Raw genomic sequence first — 18,992 nt, 5'->3', positions numbered from 1 at the left:
GTACTCTGCACCACCCCATTAAAATAGCCCTTCCAGTCCTCCGACACCAAAAATCGATCAAGTCTTGACATGGTTTGACTGTTCAACCCTCCACTCCAAGTAAACGGACCCCCCTGAAGAGGAATATCCCTCAAGTCCAGGTCATCGATCACCTCCGAGAATCTTCTCATTGAAGAAGACACCCTGCCTCCTTTTCTACGCTCATTCGGAAACCTGATCATATTAAAGTCTCCTCCAATACACCATGGATCATTCCAAAGCCCACGGATGGCCCCTAATTCTTCCCAAAAAAATTCTCTATATCTTCTCAAAGTAGGACCATACACTCTTGAAAAAGTCCATCTGAATTCATCTTCAACATTCTTGAAACGACAAGAAATGGAAAAAAGACCCACCTCCATCCCCATTAGCTCTAACACTCTATTATCCCAGAAAACTACCACCCCTCCAGTTGCACCTCTGGCATTCAAAGCTCCCCACTCCAAAAATCTCCCCACCCCTAGGCTTCGCACCACCCCTAAAGACATCTCAGTCATTTTAGTCTCCTGAAGGCAAACTAAATCCACTTTTTAGGATCTAATTAAGGCTTTAATTAATTTCCTCTTATTTCTGTCATTCACTTCTCGAACATTCCAAGATAAAATCTTAATCTTCATTTAAAACACAAAGCTTTGTCCCCTCCTCTTTTGTTTGACCCTTTCTTTCTGCTCTCTCCATTGTAATTAATCGAACATTCTAACTTTTTTACTTCCCGATCAAACCTAGTCAATCTTAGAGTTCCCTTTTTCTTGCCTTGATCTCTTCTGGTTTTCAATCTTAGCAGCAATTTTAGGGTTTCCCCTTCAATGCCTTCTATCGAGAACCCCAACGACTTGCTGAATTTCACCAAACTACTTTCATCCCACTTACTACCAGGAATCTCCCTTTCTTGCATTTCTTCAACAGCATCCAGCTTATTACCCTTAGACTTTTCCTCCTCTGAGTCAATCACCCACGGACTACCATCATTCAACACTGCGCACAACGGAGCTTGAAAACCAACACCTTCAACAGTCTCATCCAAACCCGAAGGGCCTCTCACCATCAAAGCCCGATCACACCCAGAAGAAGAAGTAGAAGAGAAGAAGTCCCGGACCCACCCAAAGTCAGCGAGATATGGCTTGTACCTGGATGCCTCGACTGTCAGCGCTTCGTCAGTTATCAACGCTCTAGCTTTCGTCGGAAAAACCTCTCTAACACGAGCTCGCGAATCCTCCTCTATAGGCCTAGCTTCCATCTCCGCTTCCTCAGTAAGGGAATGAGCCCTAACTCCTTTTATCCCCTCTATCACATGTCCAAAGCCCATTTCGGACATACCCTCATGGCCCACAAACGAGCTCTTGATGTAAAAGGGCCTCTCTTCACAGCCCAACTGCTAACCTTTTAAAATAATGGGCCTTACATCTGCCGGCCCATGCACCTGGGCTACCTCACAGGCTAATTTATAAATTTACCCCCCAAGCCCGCTTCTAAATTGGGCCTCCCCAAGAATAAGCCCAACTTTAGGAACAACGGCCCCAACCAAATCCACCCCCTTTAACCACTTTTCCTGCACTTTGACCCCTATTCCCTAGCCTATCCTCTCCATCAGTCGCCTCCATACCAGGCCCCCTTTCAGCGGGGTCAGAGGAGAAAACTATAGCTCGTTTTGAGGAGCTTCCACAAGACGACTCACCCTGTACTCCAACCTGCACCATGAGTTGCGCCTCCTTTTCCAACACACTTCCTCTGCACACGACACATGATCCACTCCCTGCTTCTTCTTCATCCTCTGTATCACCCTTCCCATACACACTTCCCGCCGGCACCACCTGAGAAAACCAAGGCGGGGTTTCCCACCACAGCTGGATTGAAAAACACCCCGACCCCACCACCAAGTGGACGGAGGTAGGTAAATCCCTGCCGACCACTTTCACCAACAATCTAGCCCATTGCAATTCAGCCATAAAATCCGTATTTTTGTCCACTGCAATGAGACCACCACAACCATCCCCTATCAATTTAAACACCTCGCGGCTCCATAGATGAAGAGGAAGACCCACCACTCTCACCCAAGCCTTGTTAGCATTGGCTCCATTATAAAAACGCCCTACCTCTGGGTGCCATTTTTCAAAAAATAAGACATTGTCTTTCACCCTTCTCTTCTCTCTCAACAAAACACACTCGGCTTCACTTAACAATTCAAACTCAAAGAGCAAAAGCCCTCTTCCCAAAACAACTATGTTCAACTTTCCTTTGAGGAGCCAAGCGTGACCAGCCCAATGTTTCAAAAAATCCAGCTTGGGGGGTGGGTTCGCACCATTTTCCCATCTGCCCACTAAACAACGATCCAACTGCTCAAGTCTTTTTGGTTTCACCCTCCTTCCTAATTCCAACAAGACCTTATCTCCTAATCTACTCGTTTTCGATTTTGCTACATCCGCATAGGTCCTTGGTTCTAGTTCCTTTTCCTTTTTCAGCACCTCAATAGACAGAGGATTCTTTAAGCCTCCAATGGGAACTACCCCAACCTCTCTCTACTTCTCTACCAAAATATTCCACCCTCCAAACAACCCCTTCCTTTCTGGAAAAATTAAACAAAAACGTTTTGCCTCTAAATCACGAACACAGCAAAGGAGAAATCTTCCCGCCTCATTTGAACGACGCTCCAACCTGTACTTCCTTTCCTCCTCCTCCCAGACGAGGGACCAACCTCTATCATCTCTACCTCTGCAACAAGTCTCAATTCCAGCCAGCAACCTACTAAGACTTACATCCCCAAATCTGATCCAAGATGTTATTCCTTTGCATCTCTCCCAAATGCACCCTCTCAGCTTACCTCCTACTTCATCAATCAAGATCTCAAAAGATTTTGACTCCACAACAAACCAACTTCTTCCACCCCTAGGAACTTCCTTCATTCTTCTTGCCTATTTATAGGCCATTATTTTATCATATGAATAACAAAGAGAGTTTTACAAATTGCATACATTTCCTTTTCTTTTTTACTTTGTATCAACTCTCTACTAAGTTCCCCTCCCAACCTCATGTATATCATGCCAGAAGGATAACTTCTGAAATTTTACTCATTACCCATGATGAATGGACAATGAGTACTAAACTGAACACTACTCCTCTTGTTACCCTTCCACAGCCCCACCTAATCATCCCGTCACCTCCATATGAAGCCAACATCCAACACTTACCCCATACTCAGAGAACCTGACTTTCTACTAGTTTCTTTCCTTTCCAATAACAAACTTCCATATCCATGTACCCAGCCAAGCCACACATTCATGCATACCCATATGACTAACCATTTCTTTCTTCACAACCCCAACCCATGTTCTTTTTGAACTTAATGCTCATTTAGGGTAGTTGTTAACTTCTGTTGTTTGCTTTGCGAATTGTGTTTTAAAAGTGCCTTCATGGAAAATAAGGGCAATCTCAACCTTTTTGAGCAAATGCAGGAGCCTCTGTGCTTTTCCAAAAGGGAAACTTGTGATTTGATGGGGTCATTTGGGAAATATATGGTTTTCGGAATCCAACTTTATGAAATTTGAAAACTAACTTTTAATGTGGAAAGTTATATATTTTTCATGCACTCTGAGCCGGCTGCATATTTTGTGCCAAGATTGCCCACGGGTCTAGTGATTTTCCAAAATGATCCTTTTTGTTCATTTTTTTTCCTTCCGTACCCACCGTCCGCCTCTCACTCCTTCCCCAGTGAAACTGGTTGGCACTTTGCTGGCGTCATCACCGGCCACCACTACTCTCTTCTCTTTGTTTCTTCACACTCTACACAAATCTCCACCACTCTCCACCTACTCTTTATCTGTCTCCAATATTCAAAGCCCACATGGAATTTAGGTGTTTTTGGGTACTTAGACAATGTTGAATGCCACCCAAAACCATTCAGGGGTTTGCATTTCTTCTGGGATTTCTTGATTTTGTTTTTTCAGGTTTTTTCAGCTATGGCCTTTTTTGGGTTTTGGGTTTGGTTGTAGTTGTGTTTTTGTGGGGGGAAATGTGACTTATACTGATGATGGTGGCTGCCATTTCTGAAGCAGCTTCGACCAACCCACCAAACCCCAAGGCCTCCTCTCACACCCACGATACTCATATTCGGAATCCAGCTAGACCTCCACTTTTGCCTTTTAAGAAGGACAATGGCTTTGTTCCTAAACGACCCAAATCGAGACAGGTCTCTTCTAGATACATGTCCTCATCTCCCTCCACCTCCGCTTCTGTGCCTAGGCGCTGCTCTTCGCCGCTTATCAGCCGTTCCATGGATTCCACAGCCTCATCAACACCATTGTCACGTCGTTGCTCACAGCTCTCTCCGGCCGGCAACCTCCCCCTCTCTCCCTTTCCCTTCCCTCTTTCTCTCTCTATCCTTCCCTTTCGACATCACCAAGAGAGGGAGATTGCTGACCAGAGAGAGGTGTAAGTGGCGGCCGGTTTCACTGGGGAGGGAGGGAGAGGCGGATGGTGGGTACGGGAGGAAAAAAAAAAGAACAAAAATGATAATTTTGGAAAATCACTAGACCCGGGGGCAATCTCGGTACAAAATATGCAATCGGCTCAGAGTGCATGAAAAATATACACTTTCCACATTAAAAGTTGATTTTCAGATTTCATAAAATTGGGTTCCGAAAACCATATATTTCCCAAATTGTCCCATCAAAACACAAGTTTCCCTTTCCAAAATGTGGACAAATCATGTTGGGCTATGTGGGGCCCACATATGAAAGTTTCATTCAAACAACCTTAAAAGGTGCTTTTGGGGATTCAAAAATACTTCTTTTAGCATTTATAAGCTTTCCCAAACATGGCTTTGCTTACTCCTTCCACCTCTTTCAATTGAAGCTAGTCACTTCTCTGCATAGGGTTCAAAATCTCGGTTGAGATTGGTATGACTCGGCCATGCTCAGTATCGGACTGATAACCGAATCAAAGTTGGTGGAGAAAATCAAAAACCACAAAATGAAGAAATTTGGAAGGACAATTCAGAGCCTCTATCTTGATTTGCATCTTCATCCTTCAAATCTAAACTTTTGCATCTCGTATGGTTGATTTATCTTTGATTTAATGCCTTCAAACCTTCGACACTAGCTCCGAGATGATGTGAGAAGTTTTTGTTGAGATGTGAAATGGGTATTTTTTTTAGAAAAATGGGTATGTTAGCAAATGAATGGGTATAGTGGGAAGATGTCTTAAGAAGCAAAGAAGATGAAAGGGGTATTTTATAGAAATGGGTCTCTTTTAGAGAGATGGAAGGGAGTATTTCATAGAGAAATCGGTCTGTTGCAGTCTTGCAAAGATATGAGAGTGAGCTTTGTGATAAAAAATGAGGGAGAAATGGGTGTATTCCAGAGTGGTAGGAGAGAGGACCAAAATGGGAGAGAGGGGCTTTTGATAGGATACGTGGGATTATATTTATGATTATAAATATTTAAATTGAATATAAATATTAATATACAAATTTAAAATTAATGTATAGATCACTAAATATGTATATACATATTTAAAATTTATTTATTTAAATTAATAAAAAATCTTGTTGTTTTTTATAATAGTTTTATTTACAATACATTTGAAAAATGATATTTATATTTTTAAAGGTGATTCATGGTTGAAAATATTTTTAAATAAAATTTAAACTATTTAATTCAAACAAATTCGTTATAAAAATATTTTTGACTATTTTTATCTAATATTTAATGCGAGGTAATAAATAATTTTTTTTAAAAAAAATCTATTCCATAATATTCTTTATGTATATTTATTAATTTTTTAGTCTATTTGATTGTATTTATTTTTGTGATTTTTTTAAAAAAATTCTATTAAAATTTTTAGAGTTATTAAATTAATATGTTTTGTGTATCGTCTGATACTAATCCGAGATATTGAGACCAATATGTCTCAAGACCCTTCGAGTCAATGTCTGATATCACAACTTTGAACCATGTCTCTTTAAGTGGCGCCAGCTTTGGACTTGCTACACAAGTGTGGACCGTGTTGAACAGGATCTCTTTTGCTTGCCCTCAGTGAATGCAACTTTCTAACTTGTAATGAGTGCATGCAGTTCTTAGTACTTATATCCTTCTCTCGACTAATATTCATTATTTTTTAGACATGAGCAACCTCTTGAGGCTTGGCTCAAGTGTTAAGGGTTTTTGTCCCCATTAAGATTTGAACCTAGAACCTCCCACACACCCTCCCATCCCTTTACCACTTGAGCCAGACCTCAAGGGCTATATATATATATATATTGGATGTGAGCAATAGTTACCAATGATATTTTAGGTTTGTACTGAGTCAGCATACTTTTTAACAGGTCAATATTTCAACTTTGTGGTGTTTATTTGGTTTATTTATGTTACTTCATTTGATTGTATGGAGGTTTGAAACCTATGGGGTGGATTTGAATAGGAGTACTGTTTTGAATAGTTGATATGGGGAATGACATGAGGCCTGCAACATGCACAATATGGATGCTTATCGTTAATATGGTACTTCTAGAGCACTGCTGTTGGTGCATCAACAATGAATCACTTCTCTGTCAGACTGAATATGAAGTGAGGTTTAAATGACATTGTCTGGTGTTGGATTTGTCATATCAATTAGAGTTCTGTTTTTTTTCCTTTTGATGTTTTTGTCATTTTGTCTTTTTGTCAAAAAAGAAAAAAGAAAAAGGAAAAAGGATGAGGTTGTTAACATCACTACCTTGAAGAAGTATGCACTACAGTTTGAAATCTCTGGGGCAGATTTTTAATTGGAGTATTTGTTTTGAATGGTTGCTATGTACTAATGACATAAGGAATGCAATATGTATGATACTAATGCTTATTGATTATGTTATATTATTGGACCACTGGCAATACTGTATCAATGATATCAAGATCTATTGGAATGTGTTTCGAATTCCTAATTAGTATATATTCTTTTTTGTAAAGAGTATTATATAGAAAATTGTGAGGAAGAACGGGAGATACCCGGTGGATACAAAAAGTGGGGAAACATGGGATGTTTCGGGAACCCAATAATTGTATCTAGTTATTTTCTCTATAGTATTCTTTATTGTTTAGTAGAATGATTCTCTCTCATCCACGAATGTAGGTATGGTTGGCTAAACCATGTTAAAACCTTGTGCACCTTTATTTTGATTATTTTATCTTTGTGTTTTTGAGCTAACATGTTTGTATTAAAACTTCCACTGGCATAACAAGATCAACTGATGTACGATTTTTGAGCTTTGGGCTCTTTTTTTGGGTCAGACAAATGACAAATCTGTCAATGTTGCTGCCCTGAAGAACATATGCATTACAATTTTATGTCAGTTATGAATTAGTGAAGAGTCTTACGAATGAACCTGTTAATGGCCTGAATAAGTTGGCCTCAACTTATGCTGTTGTTTGTTTTCATTTGGATGAATTCTTACAAGCTGCCATGTGCAATCCTCCATCCCCTGTTAGCACTTTCATAAGAAAGAAATGAGTCTGTTGGTGGCCATCCTTCCTATTTTTTGGTGCCTCTCTCCCTCTCCTCTTCTCTACTTCTGCAGGATGGCTGAGAGCTGAATATAAATTATGTGCTGCATCTTGATTTCTTTATCGAGGTTATGACTGTTGTACAAAGGTAATATGGAGAAATCTGAACACAAAGGGTGTCCATCAGTGTAGGAATTTTATTCACTGTTTCATTCTTTTTATAATACTTGGCTTTTTTTTTTTTTTTTTCAGTTCTTATGACTATCTTTATTTTCTTCAAATGATCAAATTCAGGCCATCAATTGCTAACAGATTTTCATTTGTATATCCCAAAGACTACATTGGGACTTTATGAATTATTGGGACATATTCTACAATATTGTACTATGTAAAGGAAAAGTGCTTTAGAAGCTTTGAATGGTTGTTGGTTAGTCTAAAAAGGGGAAATCCTCACAACAGTGTTGGTTCCATGTATTTTTAGTTCAGGGGCCTGGGCTTAAAAGAAGTGGTTTGAATGTCATCTTCTTGCCTTGTTTTGTTTTTTCAATTTTTTTTTACCATTGTAATAATCTAATCTTTCGACAGTGAGAATTCAGTTATTGACTGAGAATTTTGCATCTGCATTAAATTTATGTTCCTTTGCTTTGAAGGAATCATACTTTTGCTTTGGTTGCTAATTTTGTGGTGGCCAATACAGATTCCATCTAAAGATATGATTTATGTTTTGTGTGGCCCTTTTTAGTTTGTACATGTAACAATTGAAGAATCATTTAGCTGGAAGCAGTTGGCTTGTCACAATCATTAGATAATGATTTCTCCAGTTTCTTAAGTTAATCTGCTATCTTTAAGAACCGATCAGTTCATATTACAACACAGATGTTGTGTATGTGTGGATTGTGTGTATAAACATGTATATCTAATATTTTATAAAATAATGCTTATACAGCACAACCATAATAAGGTGTCATGTTAATGAAGGTGCCATGAGAGACCCATATGCTCTTCATCTGTTGATCAAATACATGATGGAACATGAAATTTTGTAGGAAGATTACATAGAAGGTTAAGAAGGGTCTATATCTTGATGGGTATTTTTGGAATTTCATTTCTAAGGGTTAGTATAAATATTTTTTTCATGTAACCCTAATTTTAACATAGTGAAAATCCTCTTTCCCTGTTTCCGTGGACATAGGCAATTAGTAGAATGTTAAATCTCCATGTTCTTTTTTCTCGTTTTTTTATTTTTCGCCATTAATCATTGCACGGATTCCAATAGGAATATATGACATTTAGCCTGCAATAAGAATTACTGAAGTTGATTTACAATTATTGACCTTATTATTTCTTTGCAGAGAATGTGAAATACAATTGCATTTTTTTTCCTCTTAAAATTATTTTATGGATATCTCATTCATTTTTCTTGCCCTCCTTTCGATGTTCTAAATTCTATCACTTCTGTTGTGTCATTGTCATTGTTGTCAGCTTCCCCTCAATTTTTCAATGAAGTTTTCTCTGAAATTATGTGCAGCTGCTTTTTCGGGGAAGATGGCTTTGCTGGCAGCCAATGGTTGAATATGACTCCTCAATGGGCAAAATGTGATGAGGGTGACCAAACAATTGATCCGAAGTTCGTTCTTTCTCTTCACTATATTATTTGTGCATTGAATTTTGTAAGGTGAATTAAATGCGAACGTTTTTTCCCTGGAGCTTCTTGTTTGACATCTTCAATACCAGTGGGAATTTTTGGAATCGAAGTAAGAGTACAGAGGACCACTGATGTTATTGTGTGGTCAGTAGGACAAATTGTCATCAACTCTTGATGATTAGCTCTTTTACTTGCTGGGTATATCTGTTCATAGAAGCTGAGTACAGAGGGGGGACCAAAAATAGGAGCCAAACTCAGTCATATATATATATATCTACCACGGATATCAAACTAAAACTGCCATTTCTGTGTCATAACAGCTGTAAGGCAACCTTACACATAGCCAGACCTCAAAAGATCCACTAATCTAATACTAAGGTATGGTTTTTCAGCTACGAAGCTGTATAATTCTTTGACAGGAACCTCAGTGTGCAACTCTGTTTTCTATTGATTGATATGATATTTGTATATTTCTTTAGGATACAAAGTCAAAAATTAGCCCATTTTTGTTCCTTTTAGGACCATGATAATCCCTTTTCTTTGACAACCAAAACTTGTTTTTGGAGGCACAAATTTAGGTATGGTGCCAGCTGAATTGACATAAATTTACCATTGAAATTTGTTGGGCATGAAAGTCTGCTAAAGTCACCAGCTGAAGTTGAATATTAAGGCTTGTCTCAATTTTTCATAAATCCAGATATTATGCTGAAATGGTAAAAAGTGGATGGGGTTGAATTTTAGGTTTACCTTGCTGGTCTCTCAACTATTTTACAGTCTAAGAGGACATGGGACCCATTTATTGTATGGGAAGGGGTACAAGTATGTGTTAAATGGTCTCCTAAGGGTCTTTTCAAGATACTAAACACAATCCATGACAAGAGGAAACGTGGGACCTGTTGTTCCCTCGCACAAGCTTTCTTTATGTCATGCTGGTGCCATTACTGTCTTAAAGCTTTTGAACATTTAATCACTTTCCTTTTTCATGTCCATGGCCCACTCCTGTCACATTTAGAGGCTATGTCATCCTCTATTTGTTGCCCAAGTATTACTCTTCTTAATCATTTTCTTTATTCCAAAGAAAGTGTAGTTAGTAGATGTATGAGATCCTTTCTCTTGAATTCTTTGTCAAAAATATGTGACTCTGCATCTGCCTTAATAATATTTTCCATCAAAGTGGTTAAAGTGCACTGGTTATTATTTGAGCATGCACCCCTTTGTCTACTTTCATTTAGTTTAAGAGTCTCTAATGCTGAAATGATAAATCATCCACCCACAAGGATAGATGAAGACTTTATGTAATGGGTTCAGTGGCCCTTCACACAAAGGAGAATATATTTGTAATGGTGCTTTTGTAAAGAGTTACCAATTCAAACCTCAGAGGAGGGCCAGAAGGAAGAAAAAGAAAAGATGCCCAATGTCTAACAGAACCAGTGCTACTTCAATTATTATTAAGATGTAAAGAAACTATTAGGATGTTTGTAAGACTTGCAGTGGTCATTGGATGCCATGGAGAAGAATGATTGTGTTGATTAGTAGGAATTGATGGGGTTGGGACAAGGGGGGTCCTGTGTGATAAGTGGAAACAATGAGAAAGGGGATGGAAACAGGAGGTGTGGAGGGCTGCCGTTGCAGAGTGGGTTGTGTGAGAGGGAGAGGTAGGGGACAAGATGGGGTCCTTAAAACATGGTCTGGATGATGATGTGTGATGTATTTATTTTTAAGTGCACTGCCAAAGCAAATAATCATGTGGGTCTGTACTGTGTTCGAAGGTGGGGGAGAGATGGGAAGAAATGGTCTTCTTCCCTCCAAACCCTCCTGTCAACATACTAGTAAAAGCACAATTATTTCTTACTCATTTGCCTATCCACTACTTGTTTGACTCCTCTGTGTTGCAACTTGCATGCCTCCACCACTCTTAACACATCTTTCCTTTCACTTTGTTTTCTCACATGCATATTTCTTACTCATTTACAATTCTTATTCTCCTTCCACCATCTTTTGCTATTATTTCCCAGCTTTATTGTTGACCATCTTAGCCTTCTTAGGTTTTTTTTAAATTATTTACAAGTATATCTTTTATTGTTATAAAAGATTTTAAAGGGTGTTTCAAATTGTTTCTATTGAAGTATTTTCAATGAAAGTGTTTTTTTTTTAAATATTATAAATGATTTTTTTTTTGTTTTTTAAAAATATTTTTAAAATTTTTCTGTCCACCTTATTTTTCTTTAAAAATATTTTTAAAAACACTATCAAAAGGATTATTAGTGAATTCAACTAAAAAAAAAAAACTCTTTATGATGGGTTTGGTTCCATTTACAACAATGGATTTTGAAACCTAAAAGTTATTTATAAGTGAAATACTTTTTTAAAAGACTTTATACGTTATATAGAAATTTATGGTATGTTTGGGAATTGTTTTTTAGAACAGTTTTCTATTTTTTAGAATAAAAAATACATGAAATATATTTGACAACTAAAAATTATTGTCTATTTTATGTTATTAAAAATAGAAAATAAGATGTTTTAAAAGACATTTTTTAATTGTTTTTTTTTGTTATTTTCACTTATTTTTTTAAAGACTATTTTAAGAAATAATTATATAAACATGTAAAATAATTAAAAATAAAATATTATATATAAAATTATTTTTAAAACATATTTAAAAATAGGTTAAAAATATTTTAGGTTTTCAAATAGGTTTTTGTTTTACAAAAATCTGATCACAAATTTTAAAAACTATTTTTTAAAATTATTTTAAAAAATAATTACCAAATATACACTTAATTCTTTGTAAAATTCGAAGAGATTTTATTTTTCAATATAATTTTATAACATTTTAGGTTTTTTTTTCTCATCATTTTAATTAGAAGTTGAAATTGAAACATAAAAATCATAATAGCTTGAAAAGTTGGATCAGAAAATTCTAATAAAATATAAATATATAATTTTTGGTTTTGGCTTGAACTAAAAGTTGAAGTTGAAATATGAAAGCTACAATATATTTTGAAAAGCTGTATACCAAAATTTCAATCAAATGCAGTAGATTCTTTTTATGAGTTAAAAATTAAAATAGAATTTAGTACAAGAACTAATTTTGTAGCTTCCATATCACTCCACTTCCCACCAAACCATCACAAATAGACAAATAACACGTGGAAAGTCGCTCTCATTGATGTTTATATGACATGTGGCCATTAATTGTAACAAAAATAGTGATTAATTTATATTCAGTAAATTAGTTTATTTTTCCTTTTTCCATTCAATTGCCAATTCAGATAGTGATGTGATGAACATGACAACCTACATAAGTGCCAAAAATTTTATTATAAGATTTTCAAATTTAATATAATTTATTTATTTTCTAAATAGATAATTAAGTGCGGACTTGGATACACTTCATATTTTCTAAATAGTTTCTTATAAAAAACTAATGGTTTAATTTTAAAATCATAAAGTACAGTAAATTATGATGTAACAACTAGTACAAATTTCTTAAATTTACAGTCTTAAAAGTGGGTTTGATCCAGCATGTTCCTAAATAGGGACCCAAGGCCACCCTAAAAAATTATAAATCAAGGTGAGAAACATTGTAGGGTTAGTGGTCATTATCATACATTACCTAATGTCACACATCAGATATATGTGCCCAAACTCATATACATACATTCCTTCTCATTGACTCTCACCTTCACCATGCACCATACACCATACACCATGCCCCTTCTTTTTTAAGCTAGGCAGTCAGTCAGTTCACCCGCTAATAGTGACATTGCTTCCCCTAAAAACTGGTTCCAATTTCCAGCCACACATTCTCACAAGCTCAGTGCTCAGTGGGTTGTCTAGTTTTGAAACTAAACCAAGCAGTCATTGTATCAAGTCCTTGTTTAAAGGGGATGTGTACATTAGAGTGGGGACAAAGGTAGGGTTAAAACCATATGGGGTGGCCTAATATCTTAAGGTTATGGTCCTGTGAGAATGGACCCCTCTGCTTGTGGGGGTTGTGGTGATGGAGAGATGGGACAATTATGCCCTCTTAATCACTGGCTTCTTTGTCATTTTCCAAAATTTAAAGCATTCTGTTCTTTTCTTAGTGTTTGGTCAATTCTTTCCTCTTTCAAAATGTGGGGTTCTTCTACCCAACTCCATCCCCCCTTCACATGCCACTAAAGTGTTTGCTTCCATGCTTCCCTTTTCTACTATTTCCCCCTTCATTTTTAAAGGGGCTTTCACCCATTACAAGAAGCTGTGAGCCTCTTTGGGAATGGAAATAAGTGCTTTTCTTCCCCATTATTGTTAAGGATATTATCCTATTTTTAAAAACTACATATTTTCATCAGTCTTGCAATTCTGGTGGACCATGAAGCCGGTCAGACCGGTTAGACCAGACCACTCCGACCCAATTAGCTGAGGCACAAAACCCACAAAAAGTACACGTTTACGCGCCAACTCGCTCATACCGTTACGTATCCAAGCGCCTGCCTGCCTGCCTGCTTGGCATGCAGCTAGACGATTTCCACCTTTCCCACCATCCATCATGGCGCGTGGCGCCACTCCGGATGAAATCTATGTCATGAGGCTTGGAACGAAGAGACGCGCAGGGGGAGGCGGTTGGGGCAGGCAGGCATGCATGCATTGTTGTGGGATCATAATATAAACTATAAAGAGGTGGGGAGGAGTGTGGCAGCTTTCGCTTTTAAAAGTGGGTCTCTTTTGATGATTTATTGTCTGGGGATTTGACTGTGTTGAAGAGGAGGAAGGGTGTGTTAGCTGATAGTGGTTTGTGGAATCAATAAAGCAAGCAGCGGAGGAGACCAGACCACCACCATCCCCCTACTCAAAAACTCTGATTTTTAGTGGTGACCCAAAAGAAAGAGATACATGAATTAAAATAATGGAGCCAACAGCAAAGGTTTCCCGTGGTGGCTCACCAAATCCATCATCAATCTCGATGCACCTCCTTCCCTCCCCCCTCCCCCTGCCTTGAGATTCCCACATTCTTATTTCATAAAGAAATCGGTGTTTTTAAACTTTATCGGATGGCCAAACTCAGGGAATGTTGGATTCCCCACACCCAAACCGATGTCTTCCCCTTTCCCTTTCTCTCTCTGCCTTCACTTTGTCTTAAAGTTTGATAATACTGTTCATTTTCAACAGATTTAAACATATGATCCAAAAACAGATACCTTACATTAAATAGTTTAAAGGTTAATTTTCTGATGATTTAAATGAAAGGTTGATGGTTCTAGCCTAGCTGCTTATTTTCAAGGCTAATTTGGACGGTAGTCCTTTTGCTTTGTTGCTTTTGTTTTAAACGGATAGGTGTACAGGAACTAAGAAAAAAAAAAAAACAAAGAAAAAGAAAAAGAAATGAGATATACCTTTTCTAGGAAAATGCATGATTGACACTCCAGAGGAATTCCCACTTCTATCCTTTATCTTCTAAATTCATAGATTCATTTACATCAGGCTGTTCTGCTAAGATGATGGCAATTATTATATATTGTTTTCTTTACTAACACCTGACCCTAAACAGGCATGCTACATCTCTCTTATAATATAAAAGAATTGCTTCTTTTTTTTTTTCTTTTTTAACTTGGGGTCTGACAGAGATTTTAGTGGAATGAAGTTCAGGCATGGAAAGCATAGTTGGGAATCTAAAGATTACCTCAAACAAAAGAAACCCATCTGAGGACTGGTACTAGCCCATCTGAGGAATAGTCTCTGCGCTTGCTTCTTCAATCATCATAAACAGGGCTGTAGCATCTGGGTGATCTTGGTTCTTGTGAATTGTGATCCAATGGAAATGAGAAGCAGGGTAATTGCTTTCTGGTTTGTGCCTTTTTTATGGTTCTGGACTTCTGCAAATGGTTTGCTTTCTCCCAAAGGTGTAAACTTTGAAGGTAACTTGAACTTTTCTTTCCTGTCATCTTTGAATCTGCAATGTGTTGTTTAGCTTCAAATGTAGGGGAAAATGGATGTTGTTTCACATGGGTGTTCTTGTTTCAGTGCAAGCTTTAATGGGTATAAAAGCTTTTCTAGTGGATCCTCATGGTGTTCTTGACAATTGGGATGGGGATGCTGTTGATCCATGTAGCTGGACTATGGTCACTTGCTCTACTGACTCTCTAGTGGTTGGCCTGTAAGCTTGCTGCCAAAAAACCCTTTTATGTTTCAGTACAAACCATGAAAATATAGCATCCCCCTTGTTTAAGATGAAAAGGTTTTGAAGTGGTGGAAATGATCTTGTTGCAGGGGGACTCCTAGCCAGAATTTGTCAGGCACTCTTTCTCCAAGCATAGGCAACTTAACAAATCTGCAGATTGTGTAAGTAGCACAAAAGAATAGGGTGGTCTACCAACTTCTGAATGGGAATGATTCTTTTCCTATCATTAGCTTTAATGGGTGTGGTGTTCTGCGCTTATTTGCAGGCTCTTACAGAACAATAACATCACAGGACCAATCCCACAAGAGCTTGGAAGGCTCTCAAAGCTTCATACACTTGATCTTTCTAATAATTTCTTCACCGATGAAGTTCCCTCTTCTCTGGGTCACTTGACAAGCCTCCAATACTTGTAAGCATGAAACTTTGGTGATTAAAAACATTTGTATAGCCTATCTTCGGAGATTCCTTTGTTCTATCCTATTCTGTTCTATATCTGACTCGGTTTCTCTAACTGGTTTTAGGAGGCTCAACAATAACAGTCTATCAGGACCATTCCCAGTGTCATTGGCTAACATGACCCAGCTTGCTTTTCTGTAAATCTTTTAGCCTCTCTTATTGTATCACTATGCCTTTTTCTTTTCTTTTCTTTTTTTCCTTTTTCCTTTCTGAAATGTGTTGCTGAATTAGGCTTTGTGATTCTGTTGGTTTGTTCATTGCAGTGACTTGTCTTTCAATAATTTGAGTGGCCCTGTACCCAGATTTCCTGCTAAAACCTTCAAGTAAGCTTCTCTTAGTCTATCATGACAAAGAATTGGCCAAATGAAAATTGCTCACTATTTGTCTTGTCATTGCAGCATTGTAGGCAACCCTCTGATCTGTGCAACAGGATCCGAACAAGAATGCTATGGAACGACATTGATGCCTATGTCCATGACCTTGAACAGCTCACAGAGTATGGACTTTAAGATTTTCCCTGCTTTCGAATTCATTTTTCTTAACCATCATGATGCCTTAGGTCCTAATTCTGTTTTTGTAAAAAACTTACCTTTGAATCAAGTGTATTTCTGCATCACTTTTTCATTTATTGGATTGACCTGATCTTATCCTTTATGCTTCCTGTAGCTGCCTTACCTACGAGAAGATTGAAGAATCACAAACTTGCCCTTGCCTTTGGGACAAGCCTTGGATGCATATGTCTGCTCATCTTTGGGGGTGGACTGCTTCTGTGGTGGAGGCAACGACATAACCAGCAGATGTTCTTTGATGTTAATGGTTTGTGGAACAATATAAAGTTTGACTGATGAAGACAGTAGATTATTTAATTGGTGGGGGCGGCAATAATGCTTTTATTAATATCATGTATTTTGAAATTTCAGACCGGCATCATGAGGAAGTTTCCCTTGGAAACTTGAAGAGGTTCCAATTTAGAGAACTTCAGATTGCAACAGACAATTTCAGCAGCAAGAACATACTAGGAAAAGGTGGCTTTGGAAATGTCTACAAAGGGTATCTCCAGGATGGGACTATTGTAGCTGTAAAGAGGCTTAAAGATGGCAATGCCGTTGGAGGAGAAATACAATTCCAGACTGAAGTCGAGATGATCAGCCTAGCAGTTCATCGGAACCTCCTCAGGCTATATGGTTTTTGTATCACCACCTCTGAAAGGCTTCTGGTTTACCCCTACATGTCCAATGGCAGTGTTGCTTCTCGTCTCAAAGGTGACGAATAAAAATTCAAATAAATCAAAGCTATTGCTCTCAAATGCCGATTCTTCAAAGCTAAATTAGCCCATCATTTATTTTTAACAGGGAAGCCAGTCTTGGACTGGGGCACCAGGAAGAGAATTGCCTTAGGAGCTGCAAGAGGATTGCTATACCTCCACGAGCAGTGTGACCCGAAGATCATTCATAGGGATGTGAAGGCTGCAAACATATTGCTCGATGACTATTGTGAGGCTGTGGTAGGAGATTTTGGGTTGGCAAAACTTTTGGATCACCAAGACTCTCATGTGACAACAGCCGTTAGGGGCACCGTGGGGCACATAGCTCCTGAGTACCTTTCCACAGGCCAGTCCTCTGAAAAAACCGATGTATTCGGGTTTGGGATCCTTCTCCTTGAATTAATCACAGGACAGAGAGCTCTAGAATTTGGCAAGGCAGCTAACCAGAAAGGAGCCATGCTTGATTGGGTGAGCAATTTTTATTCAATCTACCTTATAAATTAATCAAACTCATTCTAGATAGCTATATTAGTCTGTCTTACATTGAGTTATGATCACAGGTAAAGAAAATTCATCAGGAGAAGAGGCTTGAGATTCTAGTAGACAAGGATCTAAAGCACTTCTACGATCGGGTCGAACTCGAGGAAATGGTGCAGGTTGCTCTCTTGTGCACCCAATACCTTCCAGGGCACAGGCCTAAAATGTCTGAAGTGGTGCAAATGCTTGAAGGTGATGGGCTTGCAGAGAGATGGGAAGCTTCTCAGAGAGGTGAAGTAACCAAGTGCAAACCCCATGAACTATCCTCATCAGAACGCTACTCTGACCTTACTGATGACTCTTCATTACTTGTCCAAGCGATGGAGCTTTCTGGCCCACGGTGAATTCTTTCCAAAAAACTTAGATTTTTTTTTTCTTTTTGGCTTAGAAAAGAGTTTGAAATATTGAAAGAAGAGAATTATAGTTGTTCAAGCTGTTTCTGCAAAGATCTCATGATGTTTATTGAAATTTTGTGTTGTATAATAGTAATATATCAGAGCTCCAAAGGGCTCTGTTCTTTTGTTTCTTCCTTGAATGTACAGATTCTGATCTGAGGAACTGACAGTATTTAGATTGCCGATTCCATGTCTTCTCCAATTCAAATCCCGAGCTTGTAAAAATAATGATATTTGTTTTCATGTCTGACCTTGATTTTCTACTTCATTATGATTTATGACCACATTCCTTTGCTCTTTAATTGCTAACTGCTCTCCAACAAGACTACGTTTCGTTTCGTTTGGATACGTTTCGTAGTTTCTATTTTTAGTAATTTTTATATAAAACATAATAATTTTCATATTAAAAAAAATATGAATTTTCACATAATAACTTCTATATTTAAAATCATTTTCACATTATTTTAAAATTTTTAAAATTTGAATTTAAAAGTATTTTTAATACTTTAATTTTTTTAAAATAGTTTTAAAGTCATTATTTAAAAAAAAATATTCAAAGAATTTTTATATTTTATATAAAAATTACTTTCATTTTGTGTTTTTTTATTTAAGAAAATTTCTCCAAACTAGTACCAAGTACCAACATTATTTGGTTCCTGAAAATTTTAAAGGGAAGAAAATAAAGAAGAAAGAAAAAATAAAAGAAAATAAAAATGCATTCAAAATCAATAAATTATTTTTATATGTATCTTCAAATTCATTTCTTTTATTTTTTTTTCCTTATATAAAAATTAAATATTTTCAAAATGTATAAATTTTTAATTAATTTTAATTATATTTGATTTTACCTTTAAAATTAAACATGAAAAAACTATTTTTTTTCTTCCTTTTCTTGGTACTTTTAAGAAAATCAAACATGACCTATAAAACTTGAAAAATGAATGATTTCTATTGGTCATACTAATGCTTCCAAATCCTAAAATATTTCTTATCTTATATTCAAACTTTAGAAGATCCTTTG

The 18,992-nt window shown here is 37.2% G+C and overlaps 1 protein-coding gene across 1 annotated transcript; it reads left to right on the top strand.

The window, feature by feature from the left end:
• The first annotated feature begins 13,953 nt into the window (after positions 1–13,953).
• Positions 13,954–18,234, top strand: LOC117931236 (protein NSP-INTERACTING KINASE 1-like). Its single transcript, XM_034852159.1, has 11 exons — positions 13,954–15,056; positions 15,163–15,295; positions 15,409–15,480; positions 15,585–15,728; positions 15,841–15,912; positions 16,039–16,098; positions 16,174–16,271; positions 16,442–16,591; positions 16,696–17,037; positions 17,128–17,507; positions 17,600–18,234. Exons 1-11 carry the CDS (start codon positions 14,954–14,956, stop codon positions 17,918–17,920), a joined length of 1,875 nt encoding a protein of 624 aa, XP_034708050.1. The 5' UTR covers positions 13,954–14,953; the 3' UTR covers positions 17,921–18,234.
• Positions 18,235–18,992: the final 758 nt, after the last annotated feature.

This window comes from Vitis riparia, chromosome 14 (assembly GCF_004353265.1).
Source record: "Vitis riparia cultivar Riparia Gloire de Montpellier isolate 1030 chromosome 14, EGFV_Vit.rip_1.0, whole genome shotgun sequence".
NCBI lineage: Eukaryota > Viridiplantae > Streptophyta > Magnoliopsida > Vitales > Vitaceae > Vitis > Vitis riparia.
The sequence above is the reverse complement of the archived record's forward strand: the minus strand, read 5'-3'. Positions and strand labels throughout refer to the sequence as shown.